Source organism: Thunnus thynnus, chromosome 8 (assembly GCF_963924715.1).
Source record: "Thunnus thynnus chromosome 8, fThuThy2.1, whole genome shotgun sequence".
NCBI classification, from domain to species: domain Eukaryota; kingdom Metazoa; phylum Chordata; class Actinopteri; order Scombriformes; family Scombridae; genus Thunnus; species Thunnus thynnus.
The window spans coordinates 17,781,324-17,805,114 of record NC_089524.1 but is presented as its reverse complement, the minus strand read 5'-3'; the positions used below and the strand labels follow the sequence as shown (position 1 = coordinate 17,805,114).

At 39.0% G+C, this 23,791-nt stretch overlaps 2 protein-coding genes across 6 annotated transcripts in view; one reads left to right on the top strand and one right to left on the bottom strand.

Moving 5' to 3' along the window:
• Positions 1–103: 103 nt before the first annotated feature.
• On the bottom strand, positions 104–12,781 carry prkacba (protein kinase, cAMP-dependent, catalytic, beta a). Of its 2 annotated transcripts, none has more exons than XM_067596838.1 (10): positions 12,438–12,781; positions 8,753–8,814; positions 8,263–8,391; positions 7,076–7,174; positions 6,719–6,801; positions 6,341–6,467; positions 6,062–6,157; positions 5,646–5,768; positions 5,270–5,434; positions 104–3,480 (listed from the first exon to the last, which is right to left on the bottom strand). In XM_067596838.1, the coding sequence occupies exons 1-10, from the start codon at positions 12,481–12,483 to the stop codon at positions 3,355–3,357; spliced, it is 1,056 nt and encodes a 351-aa protein (XP_067452939.1). In that variant the 5' UTR covers positions 12,484–12,781; the 3' UTR covers positions 104–3,354. The 2 variants fall into 2 exon arrangements, with proteins under 2 accessions (XP_067452939.1, XP_067452938.1); XM_067596837.1 differs by lacking the exon at positions 12,438–12,781 and adding an exon at positions 10,537–10,774.
• Positions 12,782–15,357: 2,576 nt separating this feature from the next.
• ttll7 (tubulin tyrosine ligase-like family, member 7) overlaps positions 15,358–23,791 on the top strand; it is a 75,786-nt gene continuing 67,352 nt past the window's right edge. For 3 of the 4 annotated variants that reach the window (XR_010929264.1, XM_067596835.1, XM_067596836.1), the window contains exons 1-4: positions 15,358–15,615; positions 16,298–16,990; positions 21,649–22,033; positions 22,420–22,551. Coding sequence is in view for 3 of the 4 variants with exons in the window: in XM_067596835.1 (XP_067452936.1) it covers positions 22,009–22,033; positions 22,420–22,551 (157 nt within the window). In the remaining variant the exon portion in view is untranslated. The remainder of the gene's footprint in view (positions 15,616–16,297; positions 16,991–21,648; positions 22,034–22,419; positions 22,552–23,791) is intronic. The other variant, XM_067596834.1, reaches the window with a different exon arrangement.

Genomic DNA, 23,791 nt, shown 5'->3' with positions numbered 1-23,791 from the left:
TTGTAGTTCTTCTATTTTTAACTATCTGCTTCAGTACATGACTAACATGTCTACACCATGGTCTACACATACAGGAATATTTTATCACATTAAATACAAACAATTATGATTTTTAATAAAAAGAATTTATTATAGTGACATATCCTTTGTTACATAAAATCTGCTACAGCAAAGAATATTCCCCTTGCAAACACAAGTAAATATGGGTGAGAAAAACGTGTCAGCCTTCTAAATGATGTGCAAAATATCCCACAAACTAAATACAAACACAGATCTCAGATTATTGATCCCATACTGGCATGTGTGACTAACTACAAATAACTCAAACTGATTTTCTTTAGTCAGGAGTGTGAAGAGGCTCAGGGAAAGTGCCATCATTTACATCACATATGACAAACATTATTACACACATGAGGGGGGATAAATGACACATAACAAGAGCTGTGGATTTCCTACACAGTTTCTGGGAAGATTTACACACAGGCAGTTTGGATTGAAACATGCTGAATTCCCAGGTGTAGTTTTTCAGACTTTGTCCAAATAAAACATATCATGGATCCACAATTACATTCTGTTCAACCCTATTATACCAAACTGGGAAAATAATGTTGGATTCCCTTCGAATAAACTTAATTTCCTAAAGCAATAAAAGGGTAAAGAAAGAAAGAAAGAAATTAAAAAGGCTACCATTTTAAATAGGCATGAGAGGCATCAATGTGCATTAACTCTGGTAAATATCTTAATTTCTATAAATGTTTTCTTTTTAATAAGGGCAAATGAAAATAAATGTACAAATAAATAATAATATTCACTGTTTATAACACTTTTGTGAATAAAACATGTCTCCTTATACATACTGAGAACTATCATTTAAAATGTAATTTTATTAGACAAATATAAATAAAAATAGCATAAGAAACTGTTGTGCCTTTTGAAAGGAAATAAGGGCTAAATAAAACATTGCATCATGTGCTCAATCTAGGAAAAAAAAAGTTGAAATTCAGGCATAGCCAATATCCATATACAGTACATCAGTACCTTAAAAAAAGCACTCAGTCTCCAAACCTTTTCACATTTGGTTGTCAAAGATTGTTGAACTTGATTAAATTGCATTTTTTTTTCTCATCTACAAAGACTTGAGCACAAATAATGTCAAATAATGATTAAAAACTTCAGAAGATTCATGAGACTTTAAATTAAAAGACTGTCAACAACGCATTATTGTTTCCAACGAGGAGTGAAATGTAAAACTTTGATTTCCCCACAACCCTGAGTGTCCGACCTGCAGAAATGATCTTAAACTGACCGTCCTGTGGGAGGCAGACAAAGACAAACTTCTCTCAAAGGTTCACAAAAGCAAGAACGATCAGGTGCTTTTCTGACATCTGGAAGTTCAACAGGCAGACACAATAGCCTTGTAGGTGTTGAACGTTTGACAAACAGGTTGTATAAACACCTGTTAGGATACAATGTCAACCGGTCATGCCTGTGAGGAGTCTGCGGAGGCAGGAGCTACATTTCAGCAGCAAGGACAGGCAATGCGTCAGAATTAATGGGAAATGAATGGTGCCCAGTACAGAAAAATCCCTTATAAAAACCTACATTTCTCTCAAGGGGAGAATATATGTATTAAATATGCGTGAACAATAACTTAACAGGAGTGATTTACAATGACAAAAATGTTCTTCAAAAGTCAATCTCTTGACCTGTTTCCCTTTGAAAATGTGTGACAAGACCCCAATGTTTTTGTCTATTGACGTTCTCTAACTGACCTGACTCAGCCTAAGCAATTTTGCGAGGAAGAATGAGCAAATATTGCTCCATCACAGTGTGCACATTGCTTGGAAAATGATGCAAAGAGACTACAAGTTATAGCTGCAGTAAGTAGATGGTTCAACCACGTAGTGACCAATATGAATGAATATTTTAAGGTTATGATATTTCAGTTTGCTGTTATCGTTTCATGGTTAATTGTTTAGTTTTGCTTTCATGGGATTATGCAGAGGAATACGTCACTGAGATAAAAATCTAATGCATCAATGTCCAAGGCTATGAAACAATTTAAAAGGTAACAAAACAAAAATGACAAAAAAAAAAAAAAGAAAGGAAAAGATGGGAACACTTTTAGGGCACTATTACCTTGTTGTGACACTGCTGTACAAACGTAACAAACATGCAAAAGTAAATATGAAAATTAAACAAATATGGCAGTTACACAATGTCTCGAGAGCGCTGCTAAAGCGCAATTAGCATTTAAAAACAAAAATTGAAAAGCCAGACTGGACAAAATATGTCCATGTGACCAACACTGCTTCGCATCCACAATGACAACTGACCTTTCAGCTTTCAGCAATGTCGTGAAAAATGCTATGTCGACGCACTTCATATATTTTTTGGATGTGCCAAAGACCATGACCTACTGTGAGGAGTGACATACTTGTGACAGAGTTGTACCTGAAAAATATATCTCATTCCATTCATTTAATACCACACCTAGTCTGAGGTAAAAGGAAATGTCCTGTGACCGGATATGGATAAAACAATGCTACAATTGATCAACTAATACAGCACTGACAAGTTTTCTGCATCATAATAACACTTGTCACTGTAAATCCAACTGCTCCAGAATTGAATGCCCGAGTGCTGAAACCAAGAAACTACAAGAAGTCATCAGTGTTTCTTTTCCTTCACTTGAATTTTGGTCATGCTTTTTAACAACACAAAGTTTTTGAAAATCTTATGTCTCATATATATTTCTATATGCACAAATACACGGTTCTAGGCCTTAAGGACACCAGAATGATGAACAACGGTTAATGATTAATGAATAATAAACGGAACCCTAAAAACACACTCAGGCATGTAACAGACGATAGATAACTGGCAAAACTCAATGTTAGGAACCAAAAGCTTAAAATCACAATATGTGCAATACCAGCTAATACAATCAATCACTCTTTGTGCCACTTGAGAAAGGGCATAATATTAGTTTTCATGTTGCTTTTCAAACAATTATTTGAATTGAAACCAGGAGCAGGGAGGATTTTCAAAAGTGGCAAACATAGGAAACAAAATTTAAAATTAAAAAAAAAGAAAAAAAAAGGAGGACAGAAGATGAGAACGTGGTCTAGTATTTTTGTGTCGCAGCACAAGGGGTGTCTGCATAATGTGCCTGTGTATAGGTTAGTGCTAACTGCACGCAATATCATGGCAAGAAGGACCTCATTCAGCTGTGTGTAATGAAGGAACTAGGCATTTGTTTTGAACACGTGACAGCCCCAGCTCCACCTTAACCCTCAGGAGAGTGCAAATATCCCAAAACACGTGAGCCCAGATGGGACTCTTGCCCACTCACTAGAACTCAGCAAACTCTTTTGCACACTTTTCTGTTTGTGAGATACGAATGTCCTCCTCTTCATAGTCGTCAAAGTTGCTCGTGTCTCCTGGTCCTCTGCACTTTGGCAAGAAGGGGGCTTCAACCTAAGAGAAAAACAAGTTTGTTTTTTTTCAAACTATCAATGAATGTAAATCAAGGGCTGATATTATTTATATGTAATTCATGATTTTCTGTTAAGGTTCTACACGCTGCATTCATTTCCCTCATCATTTAGTAAGAGGATACAGACGGGTTACACTCCTTTCAGGTCATTAAGAACAGCTTCAACGTGCCAGGCACATCCTTCTTTTTTTAATTTACAGCTTTGGGCAGCTCTCAAGGCGCACGGTGTACCACGGCAGCACCTGTTGTCCGTACATCCACTTCATGAGCTGATCGTTACAAAAAGAGGATCTAGAGGTACGGTGTCCGCCTTGTACCAGTATTTTATTGAGGCCTCCTACAAAACGCTCCCTTTAGACAGAATATAGAGAGGGGATGTCCTAGGATGGGAGCATGACTTTGATTGGAGTGTGGTACGGGCTAATATTAACCTGGTCTCTCGGAATCCCGACCATCTGCAGATTCATTATAATTTTGTGCACAGGAGTTTTATCTCACGAGAGTTATGGATGTTTCCTTGTGCTCATTAAAAACTCCTGGCACATTTCTCCATATGACACAAGAATGCCCGCCTGTTGCCCAATTCTGGCAGGGTGTTGCCTCCAAACTGACGACGCTTATTTCAGAAACAGTGCCTGTGACCATACCAGTTTTAATTTTGAATGACATTTCTTCATTTTGGGGCCCTTAATATCAGAAGCGTCTAGTGCTTTCATGTATAACAGTCACTAAGAAAATGATTGCAGTACGCTGGAAGCCCCCAACACATTTTGACCGTCAGACAATGGGTTCTTACTTTTCTTGACATTATTTACATGGAATTGTTGACAGCTTGTGTAAATGGGGCTCATTGTTACTCCAACTGAGATGTTACGGTATGTTCAATGGCAATAGATCATTTGTGTTTATACTCGTTAAGAAAAATAAAGAAGATTTGTTAAAAAGTCATTAATAAAGAGCACTCAGGTGCTCTAATTGATTGGTCGATTGGTATGAACTGATATTCTTTACAAATGTCTTTTGTGTCAAACTTTTTTCAGTGGAGGCCATGACTCTCAGGGGTAAAATAAGTGCAAAAGAATAACCTAATGTCTTCTTGATTATTTTGGGGAATTTTATTTACAACTAATGGACTGACAAAAGTGATGTGTTTTGGCGAGAGCAATGTTAAAAGATTTTTTTTTTCTAAATGGAAACAAGCTTTTAGAGGAGGATGAGCACAAAAACAACCAAACACATGTCCAGATGTAAAAAGCACGGGGCCGCATTACTTCCAGAGGGCCGGATGATTTAGTGGTATTAGTGGTAAATTATGTCGTCTCCTGATTGGCAGTTTTACCAAGTTTGTGATACAGATTTTAAAAAATTTCAAGCTTCTCTGTGATCATTCAGAGAAACATGCAGTGGAAAGACACCTGTACATAATTTTTAAGTTAAAAATACAGTTGCTAATCGCAAAAAATGTAACAAGATGTAATGAATCACTTTTGAAATGAGTAATAGTACAAAGAAATATTAGTTTTTTGAAGTAGCGAGACTAACTTTAAAAATAAAATGGGTAACACTTGAACATGAGGCACAATAGTGGCTCTTAGGGATCTCTTTAACATGAGAACTTTCTATAAAAAGAACAGGAACCAAACGATGGAGAGTAACAGATACGTCCTAACATGGTTCTGGATTCAGAAACATGTTTTGGCACAATAAATACTTATCACCTGGTTGACTGATATACTGGTTCTTCCTTCCGACAAAAGAATCAAAACCAACCTTTCTCTCGTAGATGGCGATCCAGTCTGTTGTGGAGAACCACTTGTGATTTTTTATGTCATTCACACCATTCTTCAGGTTCCCGAATCTCTTTGTCAGGTCCACCTGGAGCAGGTTTCTCAGCAGATCCTTCAGGTCAGAGCTAAAGTGAGAGGGGAATCGTACCTGCAGGAGCGAAAAAGAAGAATGGAACTATAAGATAAATAAGCATGAGCAGCACAAAAAAACCCCCCACTTTTCAATGTTTGTTTTTCATGTGCTCAGTTACAGTAAAATAAAGAGCCATAAAGAAAATTTGGATAAACAATATCACAGTACTTGTGGTTGAAATTCAAGTAGTTTTAAACTCTAAGACTTTGTGGTGATCTCAGTGTACCTTGCCAGACACAATCTTTTCATAGATCTGGATGGGCTGATCAGCAAAAAAGGGAGGGTAACCAGCAGCCATCTCATAGATAAGGACTCCAAGTGCCCACCAGTCCACAGCTTTGTTGTAGCCCTGAGAGAAACAGGAAAATTCAATGAATTTACAATGGCTGTACTTGGTTGGCTGTAAACCAAGAGTTTTGATGGAAATCTACTTTGAATGACATTGTGTTTTGAAATGATGTTTCATTTCAAATCCAGCGTGCTGGAGTACAGAGCAAAAATGATAAAAATAATAAAATAAATAATAAAAAATAACCACCAACCAGGTACATGCTATTGTCCTAACACTTTTGCCCATAAACACGTTACTATACTGTGCTGTAGTAACATCTGTAAGGGCTCTGTTGGATATGTAGGGCTCACCTTGCTGAGGATGATTTCTGGAGCCAGGTACTCAGGAGTTCCACACAATGTCCAGGTCCTGCCTTTTACTCTTTTGGCAAAGCCAAAGTCTGTGACCTGATGAAAAAACAGCAACATTATAAAACCATGGCTATTTTTACTTGTCTTTATACCCATATGCAGGAGCTGCACACATTAATTCTCAGCTGTTTTCTAATAGCAACTGATAAGTGAGGGAAAAATGTTTCTGATTCCTCTCTTGCCTACCGACGGGGCACAACAAATAGTTTAGTAGTGTACCTGGATATAGCCATGTTGATCTATGAGCAGATTTTCAGGCTTCAGGTCTCTGTAGATGAGGTCTAAGGAATGGAGGTACTCGAAGGTGAGTACTATCTGAGCTGCATAAAATCGTGCATGGTGTTCACTGAAAGAGGGGAGGATGGACAGTCAGGCATTGGTGCAATATATGAACAAGTCTCTTGTGAATGAAGGACTGAACTGAATCATTTATAGTCGAGCCAACTCAAAATTATGTCTGTCTCAAGCCATTTCATCCACAAAATTGCCAGACCAGCTGAACCTCTGTCCAGCTCTGAGTGGTTTAAAGAACACTGCAAAAAAAAAAAAAAAAATTAAATACTTAAAATAACATTTTAAATTATATCTACGCCATACCTGAACCTTCCAATGCGTCTGAGGTGTGAGAACATCTCTCCACCGGGCACATATTCCATCACCATGTAGAGGTTTGAGTTGTCCTGTTAAACAAAGCAAGAAACTCATAAGCAGGGCCACAACAACTGATCACATGGTGGAAAATCACCAATCGGCTAAATAATGGTATAATATGGCTATGGCTATGCTGTTGTGTCTATGTTTTATTGTTTACATTTAGTTGGCTGATTTGTTGTAGGTAAAATGTATCAACTGTAGCACTATGACACATGGACTAAACGGTCAGCCAATCTCTGGTAATATGGTAACAACTGGTAACCAGCTAGTTGCTTGGAAGAGTTGGGTGCCTGCACATACCTTGAAAGCGTACTCCAATCTGACGAGGAAGGGGAAGGAGACGGCCTGTAATATTCTCTTTTCATTTAGTGTGTGTTCTATCTGCTTCAACTTCACCACCTGAAAAATCAAAACAAGCTATAACTGGCTCTGTTTTTATTTCTGCCAAAATTTCTGTTACACGGTAAAGTAACAGAAAGTGCAAGTGATTTGAAAATTCTGCCAGTCTGGTGCATTTTATGAGTTTATGGTAAGCATTGAGATACAAAAGAGGCAGCTGCTGAACAGCATTGCATCCATAAACTACACTGTCAGAGAGTCAAAGTCAGATGACTATCAATAAAAACAACACATTACAGACATCATGGAAAAGTTCATCCTTATTTGGTAACGCTTTGCTTTAAAAAAAAAGAAAAAAAAAAGAAAAAGGCTTGTGTTTGAATGCTTACTTTCAAGTGTGAAATGTCAGACATTCAAACTAGCATGTCACCACAACCAACTTTCAGACATGTATTCAATCAGCTGCAATACCACGCAATAATAAAACACCTGGCCATGATGTTTACTCTGATTCATTTGCATACTGTAGTGAAATATCTACAGTAGATGGGAACCCATTGCTACCTGGAAAGCAGTAAAAACACAAACCTGAAGACGATGGCATACAGTGGTTAGCAGCAATGTGACGTATACACTACATGATTTGTAGTAAATGGATTAAAATCTGCAAAAAACACTATAATCCTTTAGGACCTCTGGGATGGAACAATAAGAGCTCAGCATACAAACTGAGAAGCCATACAGTGAGAGCCAATGAGAAACCATAAAAAGGAAAGTCTTTAAGCAGTGGAGCCGAAACAGAAAGTCAGACATGTTTCCTTTACTTAAACCAACTGTGTGAAATTCAAGGGGAAAGAATACTGACAGACGAGCAACGCGCTGCGGACCCGCTAATCTCCTCCTACGTCTTTCACATCAGTATTTAAAGGATCGAAATATGAAGCGCCTCTGAGGTTTTTAATGATAACATAAAGGCAGCACACGAAACACAAAAGGAAGTGTAGCATTTCCTTTTGTGAGATTCACAAGATTTATGTTTTTACAGCATTTGCCAAGCTTACAGAAGTTTGCTTATGACAGACTACCCTCATTAACAACACGAGTTCTTGAGAAAGGGTGAAATGTTTTCTTTAAAACCATACACCTACTTTTTGTTTGTCCAAGATCTTCATGGCGTAGAACTGGTTTGTTCCTTTATGTTTGACAAGCATAACTCGCCCAAATGAGCCAGTACCCAGAGTCTTGAACCTATCAAAGTCGTCCAGGCCCGTTGTGCTCTGAGGAAAAACATTGTCAGTAGAAGTGAGAAAGCAAACTGATGATTTCAATGCTCCAATTCTACTTGCAAGTTTGGTATACTTTTAGCTCTTGTAGATACTACTAATTAAACGTTATGTTTTCATTGACACATGTAGCTGGATGGAGATGTTATAGAGTAAATGCCTCTTATGGACACAGTTAAATTACGCAATCAGCTTGCATTCAAATCAACAAGATCTATGCTATTTTGAACTAAAGGAAGTGGCTAGATGCTATCTTCCAAAACGTCTAATCATTTGTCCCCAGAGTATCAAGGGGAATTAAAAGTCTTAATTCTTAAAGGAAAGTACTTATGAAGAAATATCATGATCATGTTACCTGTGGTGGACACTCCCATTTTCTTAAAAAATCTTCTTTGGCTTTAGCTAAGAACTCTTTCACTATAAAAAGAGAGGAAATTGTAAAACAACAATTAGCATTTCGGCACTCAAACAATGTCATGACACGTTGAGGGGGGAAATAACAAACCAGGGCAGTTTAACGTATTCGGGAAAAATAAACAAAGGCAGTTCACATGTTCAGGAAAAATGCATCTTATAAGGTCAGGCAAATGTCAAGTACTGGGGAGAAAGGACTATACTTGACAAAATTCAGCAAAAGATACCTCCTGAACAAAACCACACACCTAAGCGGGAAATTTTAATGAATAAAGTGATGCAAAGAGCTCTTGTGGGCTTTACAGAACTGGCCAATTTAAAAAAAGCTATTCTGCATCCCTTTCAGGAGTAGGTGGGAGTAAAGGGGGGGGCAATAATAATAATAATAATAATGATAATAATAATAATCATGATCATAATAATAGGCAGAAAAGGAGAAAAGACAAAATGCAGAACACAACTGAGACTACAGTGCAGGCATTAGAAAGACAGTGCATTGTGAAAGTCACAGCAGACATGAGATGTCCAAAGTCACAGAGTCATGGCAAGTGTCTAGTGTCTATTGGTGAAGCACTTTGGTAGGCAGCTACTGATTTAAATGCATACCTAACATTGAAATACTGTTTTATATGTGGAAGCTGCATAGCCCAATTAATCTAAATCTCTGTAATAAGATACAATACAATACAAGCCTGGTAGGCTGAAGAATAAACTCAAGTAAGCCTAACATCCTCTCTGTGACTTAGGATGTCTCATAGAAAAATGAGCATACCAAAAGTCTCTACAGTTCACCAAGGGTTTGCAGGAACATTCACCCACATGGATGGAAATGATGGAGAAGAGAAAGAGAGGAAGAAACATTTATGAAGTGTTTAAAAACAAGAACATTAGAGATTCAAGTGGGTTCAATGCAACACACAACAAAATGACACTGAAGAAGACAACATAAGGCATTCCTACCACCTGACAGAAATTATGCTACATTAAAACAACAAGATCATTTGAGTTAAAAAAAAAAGACTGTTTTTATTCCAATGTCTCAGAAAAATATAGCTATAATCAATAGTCAGGGGAATCATTTATATAATGTTGTAACAGCATCTTCATTTTGAGTTAGTTCTTAACAACAGGATATTTCTGTTCAGTAGGGTTCAATTCTGTTCAATATTTAGGTCAAACTCCTCAAAGGTATTGGAGAATACTCTGGAAAATATTGAAAAAATACAAACATTTGTCACAAAGAAGGAAAAAACAACAGACTGAAAAGACATTGTACAAAGCACACATAAAAAAACACTTTTCATAATTTGCAGAACACCGTGCACGAAAAAAATGACAGGACAGAGATATTAAAGATGAAGAAAGCAACTGAAGCGCTGCAAATGGCCTGTACTACAAAGTGTCACACCTAAGCTGCTTTTACTGATGTCAGATCCAAAAAGGAGGTAAGGAGAAACTCTAAATAATAAAAGGATATGAAACCAGACTGCTGCTTGTTGTTCAACAAATGAGAGCTGACTGAACAACCACATCCATGCCTAATCAAACATAAAGGCTTCTCAAACTTACTAAAATCATAATAGAGTAATATGCCACTTATTATAAACTTCATGTTAATCAATCTTCCTGCAAACAAGCGCAACAAACACAGACTAAAACTCCTCCAGCTCAGCGCTACAGATAGTGGTGGACTCATTTTCTGTGTAAAAGTAACACTGCACTTACTCAACTTATCCCACATGATGGTGAACTCAGAGATATGAGGCACCTCACTCTCTTGTCCTTTGTGCTCTTGGTTAGTCTTACGACATATGTGAAAAAGACGGCTGGCGAAAGATTGATCCTTTCCCTGGGCCATTTTTTAGATGAATTTCCTGATGTCTGAGAAAAAAAAGGGCTCGCAAGCAAAGTAACCGTTTTCAGACTGGAGACCAACGAGTGATACCAGCTTCCTGTATGCAGCCGAGAACATTGCAATGCTCGGCTAACCACATAAAGTTAAGCTTCCTGTTTAAGTACACTACTTCAGTTTCAGTGACCAACTGTATGTCAACTTTCTCTATGCTGTGTCATTTGAAAGCACTTGTACAGTAGGTCCCCCATGCAAATGGTGATGTTTTGACAAAAAGGTATACAAAGTAAGGAAAGCACACTAAAAGGCCAGCCTCTGAATGTTATGTCAAAAACATTGCACAGCTATGGTGCATTCAGAGTGCTGATAAGGAAACTAAGTGTAGGTCTCTAACGCCCACTGACTAACATAGAGGCAAATTATCTCCAGGTTATCATGCTCTCTGGCGGTAAAACTGAACAATGCAGTTCCTCAAACAGCTTTCTCTTATGCCTGAAGTCGCCCTTACAATCTGACCCCCATACTGCATTCTGTTGTTTTAAGGGATGCTGGTATTACAGAAATGTAAGGTTTGTTTTGTAGTCACACTCAGTATGGGCCACTAACTGCATAAAAGGCCTCAGATGAAAACAAAAATCTAAATGAGACCTAGAACATGTTAACATGTTTCTAAGCAGCTTGCTGTTTGCATCACGGTGTAATTGTACACAACACTCAGGCCCTCCCTGTAGAAACTACAGGTGGCTTAAGTCACAAGGCCGTGAGACTGTGTGGATGACTGCCAATCAGAAAGCAGGTCAAGATCAGTGCTTTCCAGACAGACCACTAGGCATGGTACAGTTTAGTGGATTAGCTCGGTCATTACTGCCAAATACACACTAAACACGACTGAGTGCCCTCTGGCTACTGTTCTCAAGTGATTGATAGAGCACTTTGTATTGCTCCTCAACAGGTGCAATCTAACTAGGAAGGGAGCTACCTTTCCCTTGATGTTATAGCATCAACACAATAGGGTAATGTCACTGTAAGAAAAGCAGCGATAAAGGCATAACATTTTGATTTACAGTAAACTTGTTGACAGCTGACTTGACACATCAGTGTTAACCATGTTGGATGGAAACTGTTGCGAGCCATTTTGCAGTCCTTGTTTAGAAAACAAAGCGACACTAGAAACCAAAAAAAAAAAAAAACACTTGTTGTATTACAGTCATTAGCCTGGTTTAGCCACATCAAGCCTCCAGGTCAACTTGGCTTTTTTAGTCGTTATCAGGTACCTGTTGTTAGCTGTGAGCAGGCCTTGCACTGCAGCTATAGTAGAAACCAATGTTTGTGGATGTTATCTGGCCGCAGTCAGCTAATATTAGCTCTTTAGAAATCAAACGAGGTGCCTTGATAACTTTAGTTAACGTTACAATATGAGACAATTGTAAAAAGCTTTATTTAATCGACTCAATAGTCTGTCTTTGAATTCACTGCTGTGGGAAAGAAACCCTGCCATTTTGCTTATATGCCACATACAATAATTAGCTGGCTGCATCCTCTGTGGTGCTCCCGTTAAAGATAAACAGACAGCTATGATAACGAAGAAGCTAATACACCTTGTAAACTGCCCTACCAAAGATGGTTCTTCTCTGTAGCCTATATCCCTGTACTGTCCTGCTAACACTGGACAACCACTGCTAAAGGCTGCTCTTCACTGACTTCAGGATAAGCAACCTCACGCTGTATAATTACTAACATTTGATGGCTAACAAGGTAGCTGAATAGTGCTCACCGCTTTCTTGCTCATTGCCTTTCTTGGCAGTTGCTGCGTTTCCCATCGTAGGAAGACAGGGCGATGCACAGCTGGCTGGCTAGGAGCGATGATGGTGGCGGTTAGCTAACAGGGTCCTCCGTTAGCTAGCGTTAACAAATTTTAACTTGTGCTAGCTGGTTGGCTAACAACAACATCAATGTCTTCTCTCCGTGAACAGAACCTCGACGTGCTCTGCTAACCGCCCTATTGATCTTTATTTACAATGTCCTTTTGTCGTTCAAGTGTGCCTCCGCTGGAATGAAAACATGATCCAGACTTTTCACCTCTGCCTGCTGTCGTTTTATGCTGCGTTCACGTCATATGGGAATACCCACAACTGACTCGATGGGTGAAATGCTGCCTTCATGAGCCGGTCGGAAATCGTAAATACTTTTTTTTTCTTGAATTCAGCATTTTTCACTTCAAATTTTAGTACTGCTTCAACACGAGTGTACGTTTTGTATTATTGAAATATACGATAAATATCTGTAATTACATTTTATACAAAAAAACTTAATTTTGTTTACTTGGGCTCCATCACTTTGACCAATGACAGGTGATGACTTGGTGGGTTGAATCTATCTCTCAAAAATAATGCTTTGCTATTAAAATTTAGGTACACCCAGTAGGTGATTTGTTAATTTTTAACAGGGGGGATGGGCCACTGAGGACTGCAGGATTATCATATAGGTCTAGCCTAAATTTTGATATATATATAATTGCGATTTATAATTTTGATTTAATAGAACTGCTATTAGGCTAAATACATATTTTGTGTAGGCCTATTCTTTTACTGCATGTGGACATTAAGCATTTTAATAATGCTTATTTTCCAAAACACACTGTAGTTTTGATGGTATAAACTTCACCTCGAATTATGTAACTGTAGCAGCTGAGCGGTGCTGTCAGTGCAGGTTAATTTCCTCAGTCACATTACCTGCTCCACTCCCAGGTTACACCAAATATCTATAGTAAAGACTATATCTGTAGTTATGTCTCTACTCTATATGACACTACTCTATAGAGTATGTAGGCTACAATATAGTACAGAACTGAATATTTATTGTATATAGTTTAGAGAATATTATAAATCCAAGACGATACTGACAGAAGGGCAGGGCTGAAAGAAAAAGGCACAATTAAAAATCTGTCTACATCTGGCTACTTCAGCACCACAGACGGCGCAATGGATTTATCAATGCACAGCACAGTTTGGCTACTGATATTTCAGAGCCATGGTGGAGGCCATAGATTCTAACCTACACAAACCTCAGTTAGATAAAGGAACAATTTGTCAGGCAGACTAGAATAACATATTCACCTAAACAACATCTCTTCCCCTGCACTCTCTCTGCTACTAGGAGATGGAGAGGGGGGATGGCAGATAAACGGGGTGGGGGGGGGGGGGGGGGGTGGGGGGGGGGGGGGGGGGTGCATTTTGGTCACTTTGCTAACAAGGGGGATGGTATCCCTGCTCAAATTGGCTACTGGGTACACCTTTGAGTAAACTTTATTATTTAGAGTAAAATATGAATTGCTGAGAAATGAGACAATTTCATTTTGAAAAAAAAGAGAATTTGATTATATTATTAGAAGAAGATGATGTAAAACTCATTATATTGTGATCTGAGTCATTAAGGCTACAGGAGTAAAAAGCAAACACTGTTGCTGTAATATGATGTGTTAGGATCCTGAAGGAAAGTTAAATTGTTGCATGCTCTACCTTCTCTCCCCATAGTCAGGTGTTGAAAAATGACACATAAAGTGGGAATATTCCAATTACTTTTACTTTTTTACTTTTTTTTTTACTTCAGGGATGCTGTATTGTTAGCAGTGTTATATCTTTAACAAAGGATCAGTGCAGTGTTATATTATTAACAAAGACAGACAGCTGGATGCTAATTGTTGAGAAGTGCACATAATCCTAGATGATGATACCTTAATGGATGTTTTGAAAAATAGTGAACAAAATAATAAATCATTATATGAGGAAATTAATGGATAAATGAAATGGGTGTGAAAATAAATAAAAAATGTTAAAGAAGTAAAAAATAAATAAACAACCAAAAACCTTTGGAACAAGCAGCAATACAACATTAATCTAACCTGGCCTCATGAGGATTGCAGAAAATGGATTTGTCAACAAGGAACCAGTCAAAGGGTGGAAACAAATGTCATGGCAGTATCACAATGAAATTATTACGAAAACCATGGGTCATAATGGCATTTTTAATCATTTTATTATTCATTGTGTTTTTTTTTTTCATCTGGAAAATTTGCATTTGATTCAAGTAGAGAGATTTGTTTGTACAAATAAATCAAAACTAAAGCTTTGAACTGTTTTTCTTTTTATTCAGGGAGATTATAGCTATGTTATATGTAGCACTTTGAGATTCACTGCGAATGAAAAGTTTATTATTATTATTATTATTATCATTATTATTATTGTAGCTGAATGAAAACCTGCCAGGAAACTTGCAGGTCTTGTCACTTTGACAAAAATATTAATGTTTAGTAAATGTTTGCAAAAATAGTATTTCGTTGTTACTGTATAGCGATAAACACTGAAGGTATTAAGATGTGAATGACCTCTGGGCGGGACGCGCCCATAAACGGCAGGGTTGTGTTTTTTTTTAGCACCATGGTCAGCGACACAGTTGCTAGGTAGCTTCAGTGTTTGTATCGGAGAGCATGACGGAAGAAGCTGCATCGAAACCTGTAAAATAAAGGTGAACGAAATATAACTGAAAGCGCTGGGAAGTCTTCTGTTTTTAGTTAAAAGTTGGATAATAATATGTGCTGACTTAACACGTAAGCCCTACAGCGCAATAAACGTCATGTTGGTACCAGATTGTGAATGCAAACTTCAGCACTTAATTCAGATCCCCCCTCCTCTTGGAGAGCGAATGGTTCAGCCCATGGACTCGCTCCAGCTCTCATAGCACACTGGAGGACTACAAGCGACTAAAAGATACTGATTTTTTTCTGTCTGTCAACCAGTGTTTTCAGTAGTAACGCTGTTACACACCATAAACACTATTCTAGTTTTGAAAATACTCTCAGGGCTGGACGGTTTATCTAAAGAGACCCCAGCGGCTGTGTCGCTTGGATGAGAGCAGCAGAAGAGCTGCACTGCAAAGTGTCCGGAATAAATAAGGTAACGTTAACGGGCTACTTCACTTTCAACCGCTGCGGCTAAGCTAACAGTAGAGTAGTCCAGGGTCATTGTTTGCTTTTGAATTATTAGACGGTGTCTCATTCAGGAATTTGTTCATGTCATGCTGTAGGAACCTAAAATGAAAACGCCCTCATTCGCTTGGCAGTTAAACGTTAACGCTTCATTTGGAGGAGTCGAGTAGCAGCATTGCCAGATTGTTTCCCTTTGCGATCCTTCCACCTGACCCACACAAGTGGCTAGCAACCTAACGTTAGCTGCAGCTCGCTAGCAACTATTTCATAGCAATAATGCACCTGCTTAGGCTTTGTGACATTTAATTTGGCAGCGCAACTAATTTCCTGAAAAACCCTCATATATCCAAGATATTAACGCTACATGCAAGATTTAATTCCAGTGTTTGCTAATCCTGAAATACAGACAAGATCTCCAGAAAGGGGATGGCCTCCGATCCTTCCAGTCATCTGGAAGATACCATATTGGTTGCTATGCTATTTCTTAGCTCAAGCTAGCTTTGCAAGGACCCGTAAGATGATGTGTCTTGCCATGCACGTTTAGCAGGATGCTATGAGCCTTGTTATTTACACAAAGGCTATGATGTTTGAAGAGCCAGTATTTATATGATGTAGTATAGTCTGTTTGTACTCAACTGTGCCACTTACAGACCACATGCTGAAACATCACCCTGGAGATGACCATTCCCAACAGGGCAGATGGATTACATAAAAATACCAGCATGACATATGATTTCTGGATGGCATCCTGCCTCCCGGACATATCCCAGAGATAAGTCTATTTAGGAAGATATGATATGTATAATCTTTTATTTTAATGCAGGCTACAGTTGGCATACTGGAGGTTTTGGATTCATATAGGATATTTGTTGCAGCGTTGCACACTACAGCACTATACACTACCACAGTATCCATGTAAATTAGGCTTGGTTGCTGTTTCACACCCCTGAAGCTGGAGAACACCATCATTTTAGGCAGGTTTGAGCTATTTGTTCACTCCAAAGATTGGACTTCTACATTGTTCATCAGGTTTACATTTTTTAAATAATGTCATATGCATTGCAGTTTTTGTTATTTTTGACAAATACCATATGCTTAAATTAATCTCTGACTGTGAGTAGTCTTGTTTGTCATACAAGTTCACATATTGTCCGTGTCAGCAGCCAATCTGCAGCACACCACAGAAGGACTTTGTTTTTACTTGTTTATTGATTTACCAGTTAAATTCTGCTTGACTTGTAATTCCATTGACTTCGCTTATATCTACAGATCCTTGCCTGTTTTTTGACTACACACCAGCTAGTGAAACTCTCGCTGATTTCTCAGTACTCAGACAGGATTAGGTAAGAAGTTTGGAAGTGTTTGAGTTGAACCCATATTTATATCTGTTGATAATACACCTCCACAGACAAAGCTTACTTTGTAACAACAGTGCGGTGCTTAAACAAACACCTATAGTAAGTGCACACTGTAGCAGCCACATGTTGTGATCACACAAATATTTGCTCAACTTTGTCTTACAGAAAATAAGGTCAGATGAGATTGTAGTTAACACAAATGTTTAATAGAATTACTAAAGCAGTGGCTGAATTTCACATATGACCATTTTGTCTGTATCACTGTAAAAGTTAAGCTTTGCTTTCAGATGTTTGTTGGTGTATTTCAGTACCCTGTGGGCTGATAGCTCCCACACTCGTTCCTCATCATATCTGGAAGAAGGCACGAAGCCATAGTTGGGTCACTGGTTTGAGCTAATTTTAGATCCACTGGCAATTCTAAACCATCTACTTTCCTGTGAGAGTAGTCCGCGAACTCAGCTATCGCTTTCCCTGAGAGAGCAATGTGGTAGTAGTGGCCAAATACACAGTGACAGAAGTAGAGACCGTTTTTCACAGAAGAGATCTTGCAAGTATACTGTATGTTTTAGGCCTTGAAGATGCACAGAATCACTTTGGCATTGTTCCTTGTAAACGTAAGAAAACATCCAGTGAAAAGGGTTTTATACTATCTGTATTACAACAAAATTCTTTTGTTTACATTTGCTTTTCAGTCAAGGATGTGTAATAGTACAACATGACTCCATTCTTAGCCAGTGTCTCTTGCCTTTTCAATGGCTTTACATGCCCTGAGGTCCCATCACTGCTGTAATGGCAAGACCGGGGCATACCGCATGTACAGGAAATAGCCAGTGTCTGCAAATCCCGCTCTTTCAGCAAAACACACATCTAAGTGGTGTTTCCCCAAGTCTCTCTGTTGATTCTGTATTTGATGACTGCTTTCAAGATGTAGTTTCATGTAAGGCAGGGAAAACATAAAACAAGCCCCTCAGGGATGTACTGCTGGTTGTTGAAGGGACTTCTGTAATAGGTGTGACACCACTTAAATAGAGTCTACTGCTTCAGTTCAGCTCAGCTTTTCCTTTTTCACACATCTTGTAAAGCTATTTGTGCTGTCTCTTTGTGGCTTTGCTTTTGATGTAAAAAGAGTATTTTTGAAGTGTCATTGCCTTATGATAGAGAATAATATCTGTGTGAAGATGGATTTCTTTGTAGTTTTGAACGAGAATCATGTCACTTCCTGATATTTTTTCATTAAAAGTTTTTAATGTAGCCTAAATACTGCAGCAAAATACAGTATATATTCCTTAAAGAAAACAGACATGTACAGTAAAAGAACACAATGGGACACTTGCATTACCAACTAGTGCAGGATAATTAGGGAAAAACTCTGCATAACAATGCCCTGAAAGACAGACATGCACTTGTCATGCATTTAGGGCCTGCAAAACAAGAGAGTGATGCAGATGAGCAGCATGAAGAGCTGACTACAATGAAGTCTTTCTGTGTTGTGTGGCACAGGGGAAGTGCATGAGCTCAGCATCCATAGGAGCTCTGCCCATTCAGCTGCTTTGTTGGCCCTCTGGCTCCCTCTGTTGGAGAAAAAGTGTTACTGCGTCAGAGGATTAACTACTTGCTGTACTTAGTGAAAGGGATTTAGTTAAGATTTAGTTGTTAATACTTCACTGCTGGATTAATTGTAATGATGTTTTCTAATGCTCGCGGTAAAATATAATAGCATGTCGACAAACTTATCTTCTCTCCTGGATGTTGTACATGACAGTATAGCATGTTATTGTCTAGTATGTATTTATAGTCTGTAGTATGTACTATACATTTCAAAGGTTACACTATCTACCTTTTAAAGATGGAAACATTTCTATTTTTTATCAGGAAATGTTAGACTGTAACATCATGGAGGGTATGACACGAGTCACTGAGCTGAATTCAAACCTGTGACGTCACATCAGGATATCCCTGATTCAGTCCCCCGGGCAGTCAGCAATAACAGTACCTCTAATCTGGTGTCTGATTACAATGAAATCCCACTTCTATAACGTGAACGCAAGTAAAAGTAGGCCGTGTTGTTGCTGATAACCACCGCTACCACCAAGACAAATGAGCAAAACATGAGAGAGCCTCTTCTTGTTGGATCATCCATCAGTGTGCTACCAAAGCGCCTCATCTATGACCTCATATGGTAGCCACGCAAACAGGCCTGCATAGAAATCTGTGTTGACATTTTACTCTTGAAAGGCACAAAGAAAGAAATTCAATCACATTAGCAGTGAAGATATTTGAAAACAGAATTTCTTTTTTCAGTTCTTATGGTAACATGTCTTAGCTCTGTATTAATATCTAATATTAGCTCTTTGATACTGAAGATCTAAAAGAAGATCTTAAGCTTAAAATGAGGTTTAATCATTGCTATTATTAGGATACATAGAAATATTTAAACAGAATTTTAATTGGGAATGTTGAATAAAATAAAATAATTACTCCTTACATTATGAAGATTAATAATCCAGGAGTATTGTGCAGAATAATTAGGATTAACATCTCAGATATATACCTGTAGACATAGTGTGAGAATTGTATATTTTTCAGAGATTACTTATAGTATGCACATGTGTTCTAGTTGTATGTGTAACGGTATGTGTTTGGTGCATCATGTGTCTATCAGATCACCCTTGTTCCTGAGGGTTTACATGACACCAAGGTCCAGGGCTCCCATAGAGACTGTGTTCCCTGCCTCCTGTACAGAGATCCAGCACACCACTGGGAGGTGGGGGCAGGTTGTCAGCAGCGCAGCTTGCCTCACTTTATCACTCTGACTCTTTGTTGTTGCTCCCCCTCTCTCTGCTGAACCTGTTCCAGTCTCTGTCCTCCCCAGGATCAATGTCTTGTGCTTACCACAGGCAGACCAAGGGGATGACAGTGAAGACTCCTGAGTGATGCAGTAATGCGATTGGATTGTTTCCCCATTCTAATTTGTCCAGAGAATGCTGATTGAATCGATGGGGTTGCTTTTCAAGTCAGCTTGTGTGCATATCTTCCGATGTGTGTAGGTGTAATGTGCTCCTGTAGGCGTATCTGTATGTGTGTGCATGTGGACAGTGAACAGTGGTAGAAAAAAATAGGCCTTTCAGTATATTCTCACCACTAGAGGCTACTGTTGATCTCTTTATGAAATTCAAAAGCGGGACCAGAAGACAGTGTACTGTAGATGTAGCCTAACTGGTTTATGTTCATAATCTATGATTTATGTGTCTTTTTATGTATACTATATTTCACAGACCAATGCCCTTCATATTTTTGAGTTAACTTTTTTGATTGCATTTATTTCTTCTCTGCAAATAATAACATCTCGACTAGAATTTGTGATTTCTTTCTTTTCAATCATAGGAAACTGCCTTATGAAGGGTATGCATAGATGTCATCATATCCCAAAGTCGCATAATTTTTTTCCCTTATTTTATTTGATTAATTTTTAGAGGCCTCTAGAGGTAAAAAAAATCCAGTAACTCAGAAGTTAAAAGCCAAGATTAGAGGAATATACCGTAGATTAATATATGTAATTTTGTGTAGCAGAAATATGTTGTTTATCTGCTTTCCTATCCTATTAATCATCTCACAACCCCTCAGATTTATCTTGCCACCTCTGGGTTCCAACCCTTCTGGTTGAGAGACACTAGTATGGATCATTGCTGAATAAAAATTTTGCAGCTACATGTGCCATTTATTGAGCAAGCGTCATGAGCAGCTGGAATCTATTGAAGCATACTGTAAGTCCAGGAAACAATTTACGGCTTGCCAGTCCATCACTGAACTGACTCACAGAGATTCACACCTGTGGGCAGTTTGTAGTCTCCAGTCCACCTCAGCGCTGCTTTGTGTTTGAAAATTGGAGAATGTAGAACAACTGGACATGGGTACCCACACTGACAAAAGGAGAACATGCGAACCTCACACAGAGAAGACAAGGACTCAAATCTTGTCCCCTCCTGCACTTAGGCAACGGTGCTAACCACTGAGTCACTAGGCTGCCCGACTCCCGAGCCAGCAAAAAATGTAATGTGACAGGACGTCTCAACAATGGCTGATTACCTCAACATTGGTTTGATGATACACTCAAAGACCGCAGCCAAACAATAACAGAATCTGGCTGGTGAGTGGTGTAAATTCCCCACACTGTTCATAGCTTGAAGCATCCTTTATACAAACCACTGTAAAAATGCCATCTGCTTGAAAGAAGTGACCTCGCAGACATACAATGAAACCCAGCTGGCATTAGCATGAAACGCAATGAGATGCTGCAAACCCTTAACTTGACAACCACATTAATATTTCACCATGGTTCCACAGAATACCAATTAATCCAGTGGACATCACACAGTTTTGGATTATTTCATTAGTAGAACTGCAGTGTCAGAGCTGTACAGAGTTCTCACTGAACTGTTACAGTCAGTGTCAGATTGACTGATGTAGCCTTTGATAGGCCCGTGTGCTGCTGTTGCTGCTGCTTTACATCAAAAGCATGTCCAGTGCACTCCAGTCCAGAAAGAAAATGCACACTGATCCACACCATGCACTAGTCACCCTCTGAGCAGTTAGTCTACCACTATTCTGCAGCTGTAAAAGATATTTTTTCTTGTCCTCCACAGGCATTCCTATCCATCCCTCTGTCCATCCCCCTCCCTCCCTTTCTCCTCTTGGGGTTGTAAATAAGCTGGGGCCGTGTAGACCCCTGAGAGGCCCTCCCCCTCCCACTCTTCCCTCTTCAAACTCCCTTGCCCAGCAAGACTCTGCTGCTGCTCTTTATGCTGCTGAAAGGCGCCTGGGAGATGCTCAGATGATCCATTGGGCCATCCTGAACCACATTGTCCATACAACCCAAGACAGGGAAGACTAACTGGTGCGAGTGCGAGAGAGCCCTTGGAGGGTGCTGCCAGTACCCTGTAAGGCCTGCCCCGCCAAGCCTGGCAGACAGCTTGGCTTCCCCCTTCACTCCTCCAGCCCCTGAGATGCCCTCCCCTCCCAATGATGGAGGTGAGTAAGAGGGGCCCAACTCTCAGGACTGATAGGTTTTTGTAAAAAATAAATGCATGCACACATAAACACACCTGCTCATATACAGTATGTACCTGCCTGCCTGTTCATCAGTGTTATTCTTTCCTGCACAGAACCCCCCCTCACACACACACACACACACACACACACAAACAGATCATGATGAAAGAATCATGATGCATGCAGCTATACCAAACTAGAAACCTAATTCATTTACACAACAGCTCCACAAACAAACCTCGCTAAATCCCCTGCAGAAACGAGGGAAAACACATTAGAGGACTCCAGCAACTCCTGCTCCCTTCCAGCCTGGAGCGCAAGCTGTGACTGTATCTAGTTTTGTTGTGTGCTGTCTCCTCCTCCAGAGGATCAAGGAGCATCCCCCGTGAATGTGCCATCTGTGGGCTCCTACCAGAGCAGTGGGAAGAGGAAGGTGCGCACCAAAAAGAAGAAAGGCACCATCACCGCCAATGTCGCTGGCACCAAATATGAGATTGGTATAGTAACCTATTTCTAATAGTAACTATAAGCTTTCCAAATTACTACAACAGCAACAATACATAAAAATGTACAGTAAAGATGTTAGACATGATTAAAAACAGTTTTGAAAAGGAACTGAAACAGTCATGTATACTACAGAAATGTCAGTCTACAAAGATAAAATATCTTTTGATCTTGTGTCTGAGTGTAGCCGGTGTAGGATGAAAAGAGGCTTTCTGTGAAATGGTGATGAAACCCTTTCATTGATGTGTATTATCTTAGTATTGTTTGTTCTTGGAAAACAAGGGAGTAGCCTGGAAGGGTTTACCATATCAGTAGGGTAAGTGGTTATAGTTTCAGTTGTAGTATTAATGTAACTTCAGGATTCTACTTACACAGACTGGTGAGAAGCACTGTTAACATTATTGAACACACAGTAAATGATCATTGGTCTTGTCGGGTAAAATGAGATTATATCAGATCCAGCCACATTGTGTATAATACAAAGCTTCAGTATTTCAGTATTCATGAAAATTTTATTATTTAGCAAGACCAACATTTTGGTTGGTCCCGCAGGTAAGATGAATATACTGTGACACAATGAATGGTATATTCATTTTAGAAACAACTCTCGGTTTCGGGTCAGTCAGTCCCTCAGAAACACAAATCCAATCCCAGTATTGTCTCAATAATAAAATCTAATTTGCTGTGGTGGATTGTTTTGAAAGGGGGCATAGTTATTTAACATATTAAATAAAAGCTAATAGAGTTTCATTCCAATGAAACAGTTCACGCCGAGACAACTCAGCCTTACATAGATACTGTACATAAATCTTTATCGAGGTAATTTAAGTGGGCAGTGAGCTTTTTTTGAGAAGGGCTGAAAGAGCATAGTAAGCACTCCTCACATGTTCGGTATATTGTGTGGCAGCAGAGCTCTCAGGGGTGAACTACACAGATGAAACTAAGGAGTCAGCAGTAGCAAGTTGAAGTCAGGGGCTGTCGGGATCCTGTAGGTAGATGGAAGTCTAGCTGTGAGTCAGTTTGCTAGCTGTGACGAGACTCTCACAGTGGCCATTTTGAGGGCAGTGCAAGGCTATTTTGAAGGAAAATTAACACTAAGGGCCAGATGCATGGGTCATTTTTGCTCTTTCCTTTTTTGCTCCTGTCTTTTTTTTTGTTTCAGAATTGATAGTATTACAGATAAAGGTTAAAGGTAAAGGAATATGGTGTTGGAAATTTGTTTTACACCCACTG